At 35.0% G+C, this 14,847-nt stretch overlaps 1 protein-coding gene across 1 annotated transcript in view; it reads left to right on the top strand.

The window, feature by feature from the left end:
- Positions 1-13,241, top strand: part of gpc1a (glypican 1a) — a 35,809-nt gene extending 22,568 nt beyond the window's left edge. The window contains exons 3-9 of the mRNA XM_073861989.1: positions 1,807-2,204; positions 6,284-6,449; positions 6,580-6,710; positions 8,497-8,634; positions 8,726-8,847; positions 8,923-9,098; positions 10,165-13,241. Coding sequence (XP_073718090.1) covers positions 1,807-2,204; positions 6,284-6,449; positions 6,580-6,710; positions 8,497-8,634; positions 8,726-8,847; positions 8,923-9,098; positions 10,165-10,373 — 1,340 coding nt within the window. The 3' untranslated portion in view covers positions 10,374-13,241. The remainder of the gene's footprint in view (positions 1-1,806; positions 2,205-6,283; positions 6,450-6,579; positions 6,711-8,496; positions 8,635-8,725; positions 8,848-8,922; positions 9,099-10,164) is intronic.
- Positions 13,242-14,847: the final 1,606 nt, after the last annotated feature.

The following is a 14,847-nucleotide window of genomic DNA, read 5'->3' as shown; positions in this document are numbered from 1 at the left end:
ATGATTTGCCTTGACCCTTGTGACGTTGCGGTTAGGGGGCGGGCTTAGGGGGTTGGGTTTCGTTATTGTTTTTTCATGAATTCGTACATATTTTACGAGTTGGCTAATTTGAATTATTTCATACGACCACATTTGTAGATTTTTGAATGATTTGCCTTGACCCTTGTGACGTTGCGGTTAGAGGGCGGGCTTAGGGGGTTGGGTTTTGTTACTGTTTTTTCATCAATTCGTGCAAATTTCACGAGTTGGCTAATTTGAATTGTTTCATACGACCACATTCGTAGATTTTTGAATGATTTGCCTTGACCCTTGTGACGTTGCGGTTAGAGGGCGGGCTTAGGCGGTTGGGTTTTGTTATTGTTTTTTCATGAATTCGTACATATTTTACGAGTTGGCTTATTTGAATTATTTCATAAGACCACATTCGTAGATTTTTGTATGATTTGCCTTGACCCCTATAACGTTGGGGTTAGGTGGTTGGGTTTCGTTATTGTTTTTTCATGAGAATTGTACGTTTTTGCACGAATAACTTATATATTCATACGAATTAGCCAACTCGTAAAATATGTACGATTTCTCGTGAGATCAGTCTGGATTCTTAATGGATTGTGCCAACAAACCTGTATTTCTGATATTTAACACATGTATAATAATACGTGCCGAGAGCATTCGGTTAATATAATTACCTCGTTTTTGACAGAGGTGACGTTTATTGGCATTTGCATCTGAACTCCTCAAATATTGAAACTACATAAAACTTTCAATAAAAAACTTTGGTACGATAAAACTATGGGTTTTTGACTTAAAAGGTTCCAAAAATGGTTCTTTTATGGCAGAGGTGCCCAAACTAAGGCCAAAGTTGACCTGCAATGACCTTTCATTTAGCCCGTCATGCCTCGTGAGATAAGGAAAAGGATAAACATCGACGCAGATGTTCATATTTCTAATTAAAGGTGCAATGTGTAATTGTTAGAGGGATCTCTTGGCAGAAATGCAAAATAATATACAAAACTATATTATCAGGGGTGTATAAAGACTTTTCATAATGAACCGTTATGTGTTCATTACCTTAGATTTTTTATCTACATACAACGAGGGTCCCCTTACATGGAAGACGCCATTTTGTGCCGCCATGTTTTTACAGAAGCTCTTAACGAACAAACGCTTTTACTAAGTTGTCTCTGGCGATGACATGTTTGTCCGGTGGTGGCTACCGTAGCTTCTCTATGCATTTCAAAAGCAAGAGGTGAGCAGTGGACTGAGCCTTTGGTTGCAATTCGCAACTTCACCACAAGATGCCACTCGAATTTACACACTGCACCTTTAAACATTTTCATCTTCTTTGTTTTATTTGTACATTACAAAAATATAAATTGAAATAAAATGCAAGGAATTAAAGTCCATTTTTTTATACACATGCATACTTGAACTTGGGTACTATAGGGTAATAATGGAGAGGTCGGGGCAGTGGCACACATATTTTAAGAATGTTTGTCAAAATTATTACTTTTTTTTACAACAGTTACCTTTGAAAATAAAACTGCATTAGTTATATTATGTATAAACAAAGTAATGTTTGATTATTTATTTTTTTAATATTAGAAAATTATAAATAAGGAGAATCAAGGCAACTTATAATAAAATTAAACATAGCAACATTTACTTTCGGCCCGCGGCCCTCAGTCAGGTTTGATTTTTGGCCCTTGATAGGAAAAAATGTGGGCATCGCTGCCCTTTTTAACAGTGTAGGTGATTTCCTTGTTAGCGTCACTCTTTGAGACGTGACTTTATTTCATTATTTTCCAGCATACTTCCTTGAACTTCTCAACGGTTCTGAGCGATGGTTGGAAGAGGCTTTCGTGGCAGCTCTGGGGGATCTCTACCGACCTAACGCGGGTGTTTTCCGAGACCTGTACGCCGACCTGCGACGCTACTACAGCGGTGCATCTCTGAACCTCGAGGAGATCTTGGACGAGTTCTGGATGAGGCTTCTGGAGCGTCTTTTGAAGGCATCAGACCCCGAGACCGCCTCCCTCCTCTCCGATGACTTCCTGGAGTGCGCCTCCAAGCAAACCGAGACCCTGCGTCCTTTCGGCGACGCCCCGCGCGAACTGAAAGCCAAGCTGGTTCGGGCCTTCATCGCTGCTCGCGCTTTCGTTCAGGGCCTTAACGCAGCTGGAGAGATCGTAAGGAAAGTGTCACAGGTATGACGTCTCCAAATGTTGAAAATTTGACTCGTAGTTAATAATAAAATGTGATGTTTCTTGATTTTGCTCAACCTCCGAAAAACTTTATAGGGACTATTTGGGAACACAAATTTTGAGTTTTAATGAAGCCAAAAACACTAAAACTAGCTTGTTTTGGTTTTATGCCTCACCAGTGTGCCTTTGTCATGTTGCTATACTCAATGATCTTATGGATGACAGCATATTTCATTCAACACTCTTTCTGTGTGTAAATCCATACTTCCTTTTCTCTCCTAATTAGTTTTCCAGTGTAACTTCCCGGGGATAAGTTAGCGCTTTGCATCAAAGCCTACAAGTTCATTTGGCCATCACACCATAGATTCTTCTAAAGATCAATGAGTCTCTCACATGCCTTTTGGGCAAATACCAGCAAACAAGTGTTAACAAAAGCGTCCTTCTTTCACCCTTCCACACAAGCCAGATTTATGATATGTGCTGTGCAATGGCTGATCCATGCGCAGTTTTATCATTCAATGCAGAACTTTATTTTGTAGTGTTCCTATAATCTTTGGAGTTTTGTGGCACAATATTTTCTGGGCAGGTTTACCTTTGTTCTGCATTTCTCGGTTTTAATGATAGACGTAAAAGTGCTTTAAAATGTGCTTAATATTTAGTTTCTTACATTCTTGACCTGACTGAGGTTTTTAAAACGTCAAGTTTCCTTGGAAATGAAGTGTGTTTTATGCCAGGCATGGGTGTATTAGACATTACAGAGGTGTTGGCAGTAGGAAAAAGGCTTGCAGGATTGTTAAACGTTGTAAAACTGAAATAAAGGAGGTTCAAAGACAGCAGATGGTTTTATAGGCATCGCAGATCATACTGAATTGAAACAACTCTAAATTTATGAAGCCAAGCATGAGGAAAACAAATCAGTCTTTAAAGACTCTTGTTGGGCTAAAATGGGTTGATAGCTTCAAGTGCTTTTGTTGTAGAGTACGCCAGTCATACGGCTCTAACAAATTCATCAGAATTAAATCTGCTATGCAACTACTGAACTAAAGGTCCCTGACATCAAGACAAATGGCTAAACCATGTGATCCCCGCTGATGTTTGCCCCCAAAGAAATTTAGTTCAAGTCCTTAGTGGTTATCATACTCTTCCCTGAAGCTTCAGGCCGCTTTGACAAGCATATGTAGGGCACAGTGGTACATCACCATACTACAGCCGTTTCTTACTAAATTGGTTTTAGTCTCCTGGTGACCAAACCTCAGGAGATCCCTGCCAAGGAGACCTAAATTCCTGCTGATGTTGGGAATATATTAACTCAATTATTGCGTTTTTCAGATGTACTTCAAGTGAAATATGTATGGATGCGGGTAAAAGCTTGAACTTGCTTTATATAATCATAAATCAACTGCATGTGACATGTGCAGTATATTAAACATACATTTGTTTTAAGACATAAATAGATTTGCTTTAAACCATGAAAGTGGTTATATATACTAATGTTTATATAAAGTGACCATACGTGCCACTCTTCCCGGATGCGTCCTGGCCAGGATTTCGGGTGCATCTTCCGGAAGTTGTATTTGTGGACCGCACAAGTCATCAAGGTTCTCACATTTCACTTAAAAACATAAGACATACAATCGTAATTTTATTCGTACCTTAAAATGTAACGGTTGCTTTTCCGAAATATAACTTGAAATAATAAACCTCAACGACGTATGTTGTCGACAAGTATGACTTCTGTAAGACCCATATACAGTATATATTTACAAATGTTTATAAAAATGCTAACATATTAGCTAAGTTTAACTATAAAGGATATTACCTATTAAAATCAGGCTAACAGCTAACATACAGTATATTTACTAAGGTTTATAAAATGCTAACATATAAGCTAAGGTTAACTATAAAGGATATTAGCTATTAAAATCAGGCTAACAGCTAACATACTTACAGTATATTTACTAAGGTTTATAAAATGCTAACATATAAGCTAAGGTTAGCTATAAAGGATATTAGCTTTTAAAATCAGGCTAACAGCTTGCATGTTTAAGGTTTACTAATGTTTATACAAAATGCTAACAAATTTGCTGAAGTTAGCTTTTAAAGATGTTAGCAAATAAAATCAGGCTAACAGCTAACATACTTACAGTATATTTACTAAGGTTTATAAAAAGCTAACATATAAGCTAAGGTTAACTATAAAGGATATTAACTATTAAAATCGTGCTAACAGCTAACATACTTAACGTTTAGTAATGTTTATACAAAATGCTAACAAATTAGCTGAAGTTAGCTTTTAAAGATGTTAGCAAATACAATCAGGCTAACAGCTAACATACGGTATATTTACTAAGGTTTATAAAATGCTAACATATAAGCTAAGGTTAGCTATAAAGGATATTAGCTATTAAAATCGTGCTAACATGCTTAAGGTTTAGTAATGTTTATACAAAATGCTAACAAATTAGCTAAAGTTAGCTTTTAAAGATGTTAGCAAATAAAATCAGGCTAACAGCTAAGATACTTACAGTATATTTACTAATGTTTATAAAAAATGCTAACATATAAGCTAAGGTTAGAGCAAGGATATTAGCTATTAAAATCAGGATGACAGCTAGCATATTTAACGTTTACTAATGTTAATACAAAATGCTAACAAATTAGCTAAAGTTAGCTTTTAAAGATAAGCAAATAAAATCAAGCTAACATACTTTCAGTATATTTACTAATGTTTATAAAATGCTTACATATTAGCTAAGGTTAGCTATAAAGAATATTAGCTGTTAAAGCTAGCAAACTTAATTTTTCCTATTGTTTATTAAAAAAAAATTACATATTAGCTAAGGTTAGCTTTAAAAGATATAAGCTATTACAATCAGGCTAACAGCTAACATACTTATACAGTATGTTTACAAATGTTTATAAAAATGTTAACAAATTATGAAAGGTTAGCTATAAGGGATATTAGCTATTAAATCAGGCTAACAGCTTCTTGTATTTACCAATGTTTATACAAAATGCTAAAAAATTAGCTAAGGTTTGCTATAAAAGATATTAACTATTAAAATCAGGCTATACAGCTAACATACTAAATGTTTTCTAGTGTTTTTTTAAAAAAACATATTAGCTAAGGTTAGTTATACAAGATATTAGCTATTAAAAACAGACTAACAGCTAACATATTATACAGCATGTTTACAAATGTTTATAAATATGTTAACACATTATGTAAGGTTAGCTATAAGGGATATTAGCTTTTAAATCAGGCTAACAGCTAATATTCTTGTGTTTACTAATGTTTATACAAAATGTTAACATATTAGCTAAGGTTAGCTATAAAGGATATTAGCTATTAAAATCAGGCTAATGGCTAGTATACTTACGTTCACTAATGTTTATATAAAATGATAACAAATTAGCTAAGGTTAGCTATAGGATATTAGCTCTTAAAATCTGGCTTACAGCTAGCACTGTATTGCACAGATTTTTTCATTTTTGTCATTTCTTTTTCTACAGTGACATATTTTCTGTCGCAATAGAAAGTTGTGCCAGGCTGTCTTTTCTTATTAAAATCAGCCTTTAGATTAGCATTTCGTCATGTGAATTAAGTGACCAGTGTTACATTTTAAAATGCTTTTATATGCTAACAAACATTTTTTATCAAAGCTAATGTGCCCCGAAGGCCACTGAAGAGGCTTTTAAAAAACTATTTTGATTTCATAAGCTCTTTAAATGCCTTGCTCAAGGGCACAACAGTGCTTGCTCAACATTATTTAAATATATGAATGTGTATTTGCAGTGGTGGAAATGGTCGAGATTCTCTGGTGGGAGTTTAGTTGGGGACATATTTTATATTTTTAAATCACAGATGCATTTGCATAATGTTTGGAGGCTATTATGTGGATAATCCTCTGGAAATTCACTCCATGGTCACCCCTTTTCCCCTGTATATGTAACACTGTCTGTGAAAATCAGGCTGATTTTTTTCATCATCCTACATAATGTAAAGAACTTTGAGATATATATATATATAAGACAGTCAGTACATGTAGATGAGCATCTACTAATGAACATCTTTCTCACAGGTTCCTCTAAGTGTGGAGTGCAATCGTGCCATTATGAAACTGGTGTACTGCCCTCATTGCAGAGGTCTTGGATCAGTCAAACCTTGTGCCAACTACTGCAAGAACGTCATGAAGGGCTGCTTGGCCAATCAGGCTGACTTAGACACTGAGTGGCAAAGTCTTATAGGTGAGAGTTGCTCCCCCCATGCTAAAATCTCATTCATCCGGAAACTATAGATAGTTACTTTGACAGACACATATTTTAACAGAGGCTTTCTTGCTTACGGTGTTGGTTTTACTCCGTTTTTCTGGATCAGAAACCATGCTACAGGTGGCCTCCAGTTTTGGTGCCGAGCCCAGCATGGACACTGTGATCTATTCAATTCCTGTGAGAATCTCAGAAGCCGTTCTCGCTTTGCAAGAGAACATGGAGATCTATACCAGCAAGGTCAGAACAATGAAACCGAGCAACTTTTTAAACTGTGTGTGGGCCAGATTTGATTTCACATAAAGTATCAGTTTAAAACCCTATTGATCTTTATTAATACACATCCACATTTCTGTGTTTGTATCTTGCACATTGTGTTCTTTTGTATAAAACTTACATTTACTAGATTGTGGTCTCATGACACGCCTTATAACCTTAGTGAAATTTGTCACCTTGTTATCCGGGCCGAAGTTAAAGGATCCGGCCCGGAGTCGTCTGCTGTTTGGGTGCATTTTGGGTAGGCTTACATTGGACCAACAGTAAGCGTTGGCCCTTATACTGCAAAAAATGATTTTCAAGAAAAATATTCTTAGTTTTTTTGCCTTGTTTTCAGTAAAAATATCTAAAATTTCTTAAATTAAGACGCTTTTTCTTGATGAGCAAAACGACCCAAGAAAATAAGTCTAGTTTTTAGACCAAAAATATCAAATTTAAGTGATTTTGTGCATAAAACAAGCAAAAAAAATCTGCCAATGGGTAAGCGTTCTAAATTTACTAAATTCAAGAAAAATTCAAGAAAATTTTGCTTTCCCCATTGGCAGATTTGTTTGCTTGTTTCGTGCACAAAATCACTTAAATTTGATGTTAAAAAAGCAAAAAAAATCTGCCAATGGGGTAAGAACATTTTTCTTGTGTTAATTGTTTAGAAAAAATGTTGAAGAAAAATTTTCTAACCCCATTGGCAGAATTATTATTTTTTTGTTTTTTGCTTGTTTTAAGCACAAATTCACTTAAATTGTATATTCTTTGTGTAATAAGTAAAGTTAATTTGTGCTTAAAACAAGCAAAAAAAATCTGCCAATGGAGAACATTTTTCTTACATTTTTCTTGTGTTACACTGCAAAAAATAATTTTCAAGAAAAAAAAATTGTCTTGTTTTCAGTAAAAAATATCTAAAAATTCTTAAATTAAGATGCTTTTTTTGATGAGCAAAACGGCCCATGAAAATAAGTCAAGTTTTTAGACCAAACATATCAAATTTAAGTGATTTTGTGCATAAAAAAACAAGAAAAAAAATCTGCCAATGGGGTGAGCAAAAAAATTAACATTTAACATTTTTCTTAAACACTAAATTCAAGAAAAATTCAAGAAAAATTTGCTTACCCCATTGGCAGAATTTTTTTTGTTTGTTTGTTTTCTGCTTGTATTAAGCACAAAGTCACATCAATTGTATATTCTTTTGGGGTAAGACATTTTTTTTTAAATTAAGATGCAATTTAAAAAAAAATGTAACAAAAAATTTTCTTAAATTTTTCTTGAGTTAAGTGTTTAAGAACATTTTTCTTAAATTGTTTTAGAAAAATGTTCACGTTTTTTCCTTACCCCATTGGCAGATTTTTTTGCTTATTTTAAGTTTAAAATCACTTAAATTTTATATTTTTTGTCTAAAAACTAGACTTATTTTCTTAGGTCATTTTGCTAATCAAAATGTTAGTTTTGTTAGAATTGCATCTTTATTTAAGAATTTTGGTACTGAAAACAAGACAAAAATACTAAGTAAGAAAGTATTTTTTTGCAGTAAACTCAGTTACAGTTTTATATCAGGCTTGTCAAACAAATGTGGAACGAGAGACATTAAAGCAAACATGGTTTGTTTTTAAAGAATATTAAATATGGCACACGTAGATTTTTCTTGTATGATTTGAACAGAATACAATATTGTTGTCGGCCTCCATACCTGAAACACCGCTTTTACTTCTATCAAGGTATTTGTCGAATTGTTTTTCACTGTTTTTCTGTGTTTTAGGTTTTCAAGGCCTGTGGGGACCGCGGAGAGGAAGGCACACCGAGCTCAATATCCGAGGAGCCAAAAAAGAGAGGAAGTACGGTGACAGCCCTGGAATACAAACCCAGTCCCAAAGCAGCAGCGCGACTGGAGGTCCAGGTGTGTGTGACACTTTTAAGGGACACTTAAGCACGTTTTCAACTTCAACTCACAAGTTTTATGTAATATTATTTGTGCACGCAATTCCCAGGTCACAGACGTTTCCAGTAAACTCAAGGAAATGCAGTTTTATTGGGTTCAGTTGCCTTCGGCTCTCTGCAGCGGTAAAACATCCAGCGGTGACAAATGTTGGAATGGAATGACCAAAGCCAGGTAATAAATGAAACTTTTTCTAGTATAAGCGTTGATAAAGCCCGAGTGGCTTACAGAGAATTGCTTTCTATGCAGTTATCTCCCTGAGGTCATGGGGGACGGGCTGGCCAATCAGATTAATAACCCAGAGGTGGACATTGACATCACCAAGCCAGACAGGACCATCCGTCAACAGATCATGCTGCTGAAGATCATGTCTAATCGCCTGAGAAATGCTCTTAATGGAAACGATGTTGACTTTCAAGACACCAGTAAGCAGTTGAATACTGTATAGCATTTGTGTGAAATAACAAAAGAATGTTTCGGAAATATTACATAAGCATGGTAATCGTGAATTTATGTGTCTTTGTGTCTTTATGTGTTGAATAATAAATAAAAATATCGATAAATATAAATAATATTTTATCAAGATAAATTTACTTGAAAAACAGCTTAACGCTTGCATTAATTTTTAATAATTTTTTTTTCGTTAAGGAAACAAAACATGTCAACTGGGTAAAATAAATATTATTAATATATTTTTATAAATATATTATAAAATCAATTTTTTATTCATAGCGTTTTAAGTATATTTCAGTATGATTTAATTTAGGGCTGTCAAGAGATTAATCGTGATTAATCACATACAAAATAAAAGTTTGTGTTTGCATAATATATGTGTTTGTGTTTATTATGTATATATAAACACACACATACATGTATGAATTTAAGAAAAATGTATGTAGGTATATTTTTATTTATATTTATAATATAAAATATATGAAAATATATATAAATATACATGTAAATGTTTCTTAAATTCAAACATTAATGTGTATTTATATACATAAAATAATTACACACAGTGCACACATATAATTATGCAAAAAAAACTTTTATTTTGTATGAGATTAATCGCAATTAATATTTTGACAGCCCTATTATAAACATATTGATATCAAAATTATTATTTTAAATCAATATTTAAAAATAATGAGTAGGAAAACACTTTTATGTCTGTTTGCAGTAAAACATTGTAAAAGAATTTGCGTTACATTTTACACGTATACGAGGGTGAGCATAAAGTGCGCATATTTCGCACATGTGCGTACAGGAATATGTATGTATATAGGCCAGATGTATTGCAATTCATCGCAATGCACATGTGCCAAAATCCTGTGTGCACGTACAAGTCAAATGAAGTATACTTTTCGTTTGTGCACATACAGTTAAAAACACAGTTTTTAAGACAAAACGGACAAGAGTTGTACTATGGAGTTATATAACACAACAATTATTTTCTGTATTGTCTAATTAATAATTTTTTCCATAATGCAGGTGATGATTTCAGTGGGTCTGGAAGTGGCACGTGTGCGGATCACATGTGCGTCCGGGGCAGGCCGCCGGTCTTCGGGCCGAAAACAGACAAACCCAGACTCTTCGCTTCCCAACCAGAAAACAAAAGAGTTAAAGGCTCTGCGAACCCAATCCAGCCATCCGTCATCTTACTGCTTCTGTTACTCGCATGTCTGTTTCTCAGACGGTAATGCAAGTATTTCAGTGCAGCTGATTCAAACTTTGGGATCTGGTCAGGAATTTTTGAATAGGATGGGGATAAACATGGAATGTTAAAATATGAGGAAATAATGAATAGGATAAATGAAAAATGGTGAGCTGTTAATATTGCCAAAAGAAAAGGAACCTTGTGAGTAAATGAACATTTTATTTCCTCTTGAATGCAGAGGCAACCGTGAAACAATTTTTTGTTTTGTTTTTTATGTTTTGTAATATGTCAGACATAATTGCTGACTCAGTACATCGATTGACATTTCGTTTTTTTACCTTTGAATGTAAAAAAAAAATGAACTAGACGGGAAGAATGGCGGTTTAGATTTACAGTACGAGGTTCTCAGCCACTAAAGCAATTTATACACAATTCATTGTTCAAGTCACCCAGTCAACAACCACACTTTCACCAGTCACGTTTCATTTCACCGTGCATTTGTTACATAAATTCATCTTTGCACAAAAGTCTGTTTTACCTTGAATGTGCGCATTACAAAACACTAAAGGATTAGGATATAAAAAAAGAAAAAACCTAATCAAATTTTTTATATCGGGGTATAATTCTTTCATTCTGCTTTGAGATCATCTCTGATAGTGCTGCACGATAAATCGCATGCGCATCGCGTCAGTAAAGACGGTTACTTAATTAGTAGTAAATCACCATCACCTGCTTTCAGATGGAGTGCCATTTACTACACAAACCCATAGTTTACTGACAAGCTGGGCCATACGCAGGCGATACGTCTGCGATAATTTATGGCAAGTTTGGCCCGATTGACGAGATGCGCATGACAATCAAATGCGATTTATCGTGCAGCCCTAATTTCTGAAATTGTAAAAAAATGTCAAAAAATATGTTTCTGTACAAAAATGTACAAACCATTAACTTTTAGAAACTGTTGGCTGTGTTATTGCTCATAACGGCACAAAATATATGAGAATGTCACTTTTTAGCACCGTTGGCATACTGTACTGTACTTACACAGAAGCATGTGTCAATTTTCTTAAATCATTTGATTTGCCTTGAATGCAACTTCTTTATTAGCCAAAGCCCAATGAGAGCTGTTTACAGAATGTACATTTAATAAACATCTTTTGCAAACATCAGTCACTTTTAATAAAAGTGCGTAGGGCACTGCGACAACTTCGCGATTTTTATTTCACAGCAATACCACAAGTGGCATTGACACTTTAACCGTGGGTTCACACCAGCCGTGTTTGAGGTGTCAAAATCGCGTCTAGTTTGCCGCTTGAACATTTTGAGTTTACTCGCTTCATTCTCGCGTGAAAGCCGCGCACGAAATTCTAGTCATCGAGACATTTATGCGGAAATTCGCGTCATGGGGAGGCTTCTGCGACTCTGCTCGCTTTCTGAAATCACGTCAATACTAGAGCAAGCTTCTAATTGGTTAACACGGCACGTTTTTCCCCCAAAGTTCAATTTTTTCAACTCGCGCGCGAATGAGACGGAATTGCGTCTACCGCACTAAACGCCTCATTCACGCCGCGAGACCTCCAGACGCGCGTCAACGCTTCTTCACATTGACTTAACATTGAAATCACTCGTGCCTGACGCCTCTACTGCGGCTGGTCTGAACACAGCATAAGACCATTTCAAGAAATGAAGAGTTTCGTTGCAAAACGAGATAAATCCATTTTTTTACATTTTTGTCAAAACATGTTTATTATTATGTTATCATGTTATTATTTGGTTTTATTGTGCTACTAAGCTGTATTTTTTAAGTTATGAAGGTTTAAATCAAAACAAACCAACTGCAGTTGCATTGAAATTAATTGGAATGCACAACCAAAAAACGCGATTTCTGAACAATTAACAAGACGGTGGTTATCTCGTTTTGCAACGAAACTCTTCAAATCGATTCGTAAGCTGAATGATTATTGACACTTTGTGAGAGTATTTTCTGAAATTCAACGTAGCTTAAACCATGAAAATTGCTTTAGTATTGGCATTTAAAGCCCGGAGTATAGTCCGTTTCTATACGTTCTATTCACAGCCTGGCAAAGCATAGTTTATTTGTCGTACGTGTTTATAGACGTTCGACGCATGCGCATTGTGACAAAATGCAATGCATCTCCTGGGCTACATGCTAGATTCTCCTGTAGGCGCATGCGCGACCCACGCGTACAAAAAGTATGTGCGTTACAAAAATCTAGGAGTGCGCGCGTACTATTCTGATGACGAACTTTGCGACCTTTGCGTACAAAGTATGTGTGGTTACAAAAGTCAGGCAGTGTGCGCGCACTATTCTGTTGACGAAATTTGCGACCATCGCGTACGCGTAAAAATGGACCATACTTCGGCCTTAAGTCCCTAACAGTTGTATTGAAACATGTTAAATAAGTTTACGTTTCGTCGGATGTTTGTTTTTTTATTTTTCTTGATGCACAGCTGCAATTGAATACATAAGGGCCTGGTTTTGTCACACAGGTACGATATGTGAAACAAAAATGTCAAACGTTGTGGAATGTAAACCCAGTGAAGAATGTACGATACAGTGGATTCTATCACAGGAGGGCTGGTTTTTGTAATCGGTTGTCCAGTATAAATCAATTAAAGCACATTGTATAGTCTTAGTTGAACGCATGACTCGTCGAATGGACATTTGAAAGGCTAAAACGCGACTTTAATGCGTTTTATACAGTGTATGTCATTGGAAGATTGAAAACGTACTCATTTGAGCACGTTTTCGAATGATGCCGAGATGTGTGTATTTGTTATATTTCAGCACTAGTACTTTGATTTGAGTTTGTTTGGATTTGTAAATTTTGTCTGTTTTACGTAAATAAACATGCACAGTTGTTCAAACAAAGTGGGCGTGGTTAATCAAAATATTTTGTTTATGCTAGTATATTGTTATTTAAAAAGTGGTTTACAAAGCTTGGATTTTAAAAACGTAAAAATTGCTTTCACTAAAGTTCGTACTCTTTTCGGACAATTAAATGTGAGGTCACAACCTTTCATTTACATACCTGATACCATTTAAACGTTTTCTCTGACAATCCTTTGTGTCTGTTTTTACATAAAACTGTAATTTTCTTTAAGGTCATACCCCTGGATTTTTGAGGTCGCATTCGGGTGCAAGGTCTCGACTTTAACATCTTTGGCTGACAGAGGTGGACGCCGTTCAATGGGAGTGTATTTACTTCAGCTTTTTCCACTCGCCGCTGTGAATAAAAATAAAACCAACAGGTGCATTAGGTCATCTTAGTGACAAATATAGGAGTCATTTTGTTGCAATGAATGACAATTATGCCCACTTGGGCAATTAACACAAATTGTAGTATCCCAGCTGTCAGACCTAAGAACTCTCTTTGTGTAAGTCTCATTAGACTGTATTATGTAGAGATCTGCAATATGCATGCATTGGTCATCCTGCTCTCTACATGTCAGTTTTACATGTCATGATTTCACCAAGTACCACATGCTCCTGTTTTAACATCATTGTTGGTCCTGGAATAACATTTCTATCAACCAATCAGATTGTAGGATAAAGTTTAGAGCCAATGTACACTGTCAGAAATAAACGTCACTGTGACTATACCCTTTAAAAAGAGGTATATGTACGATTTAGGTTCATGTATGTACCTTTGGGGTACAAATATATACTCTTTATGTGTACTTTTTCTCTACCATTATTTCTGAAAGTGTAGTATTTATTTGGTTAAGCTGATGTTGCTTTGGTCGGTTTAACATCTCGCCCCAGCAAAGCACTGAAGTGAAGACAATGCATGAACGAATCCTCCAGAGAAAAGTACATCGTGAACATTTGAAATATATACCAATTAGGTTTTGCCAAGTTCCCCTGCCGAATCTGTGGCCTGATTCTCTGGTGTCTCTGATGGACCTTTATTTGTTCTAGTAGAGTGGCCTTTATCTCACAAATGTCTCACTAAATAACACTGTTGCTACTGGGAACTGCAATAAGAGTGGACCTTTGGAGAAGAGGGTCATTTCTTACTCGAACCTCCTAAAATCTTTTCTCTGTTTAAAAGCACGGTCCTCTGCTGCTAAACTACATTCGTGCCTGATTTTTAAAGTTAGAAAGCTTCGGATAGTGACAATCCATATACCAAAAAAATACATTTCTCTGGCCAAAAAGTAAAGCTTAATTAAATATATTTTTTAATTTGAAAATATATTTAGTTTTAACCTTCAAATAATAACATATTTCAAAATGTATTTCAGGGGCCACAAATACATATACAAACATTATATTTAAAGTTTAAGTATAAAATGTATAGGTATCTTTTTGTAAAGTAATATATAAAGTATATTTTTGCAGTAAAAAATATTTAATTTTAACCTAAGTTTGTAACATACAAAGTTTTTCTTCCAAAGTGACGTGAATATAAATGCTTTAAAATATTTTTAATTTTTATTTATTTTTTTAAATTAATTTTTAAATTTATATTTCAAAATATATTTCAGCACAT

Source organism: Misgurnus anguillicaudatus, chromosome 23 (genome assembly GCF_027580225.2).
Source record: "Misgurnus anguillicaudatus chromosome 23, ASM2758022v2, whole genome shotgun sequence".
NCBI lineage: Eukaryota > Metazoa > Chordata > Actinopteri > Cypriniformes > Cobitidae > Misgurnus > Misgurnus anguillicaudatus.
This window is presented reverse-complemented; position numbering and strand designations above follow the sequence as displayed.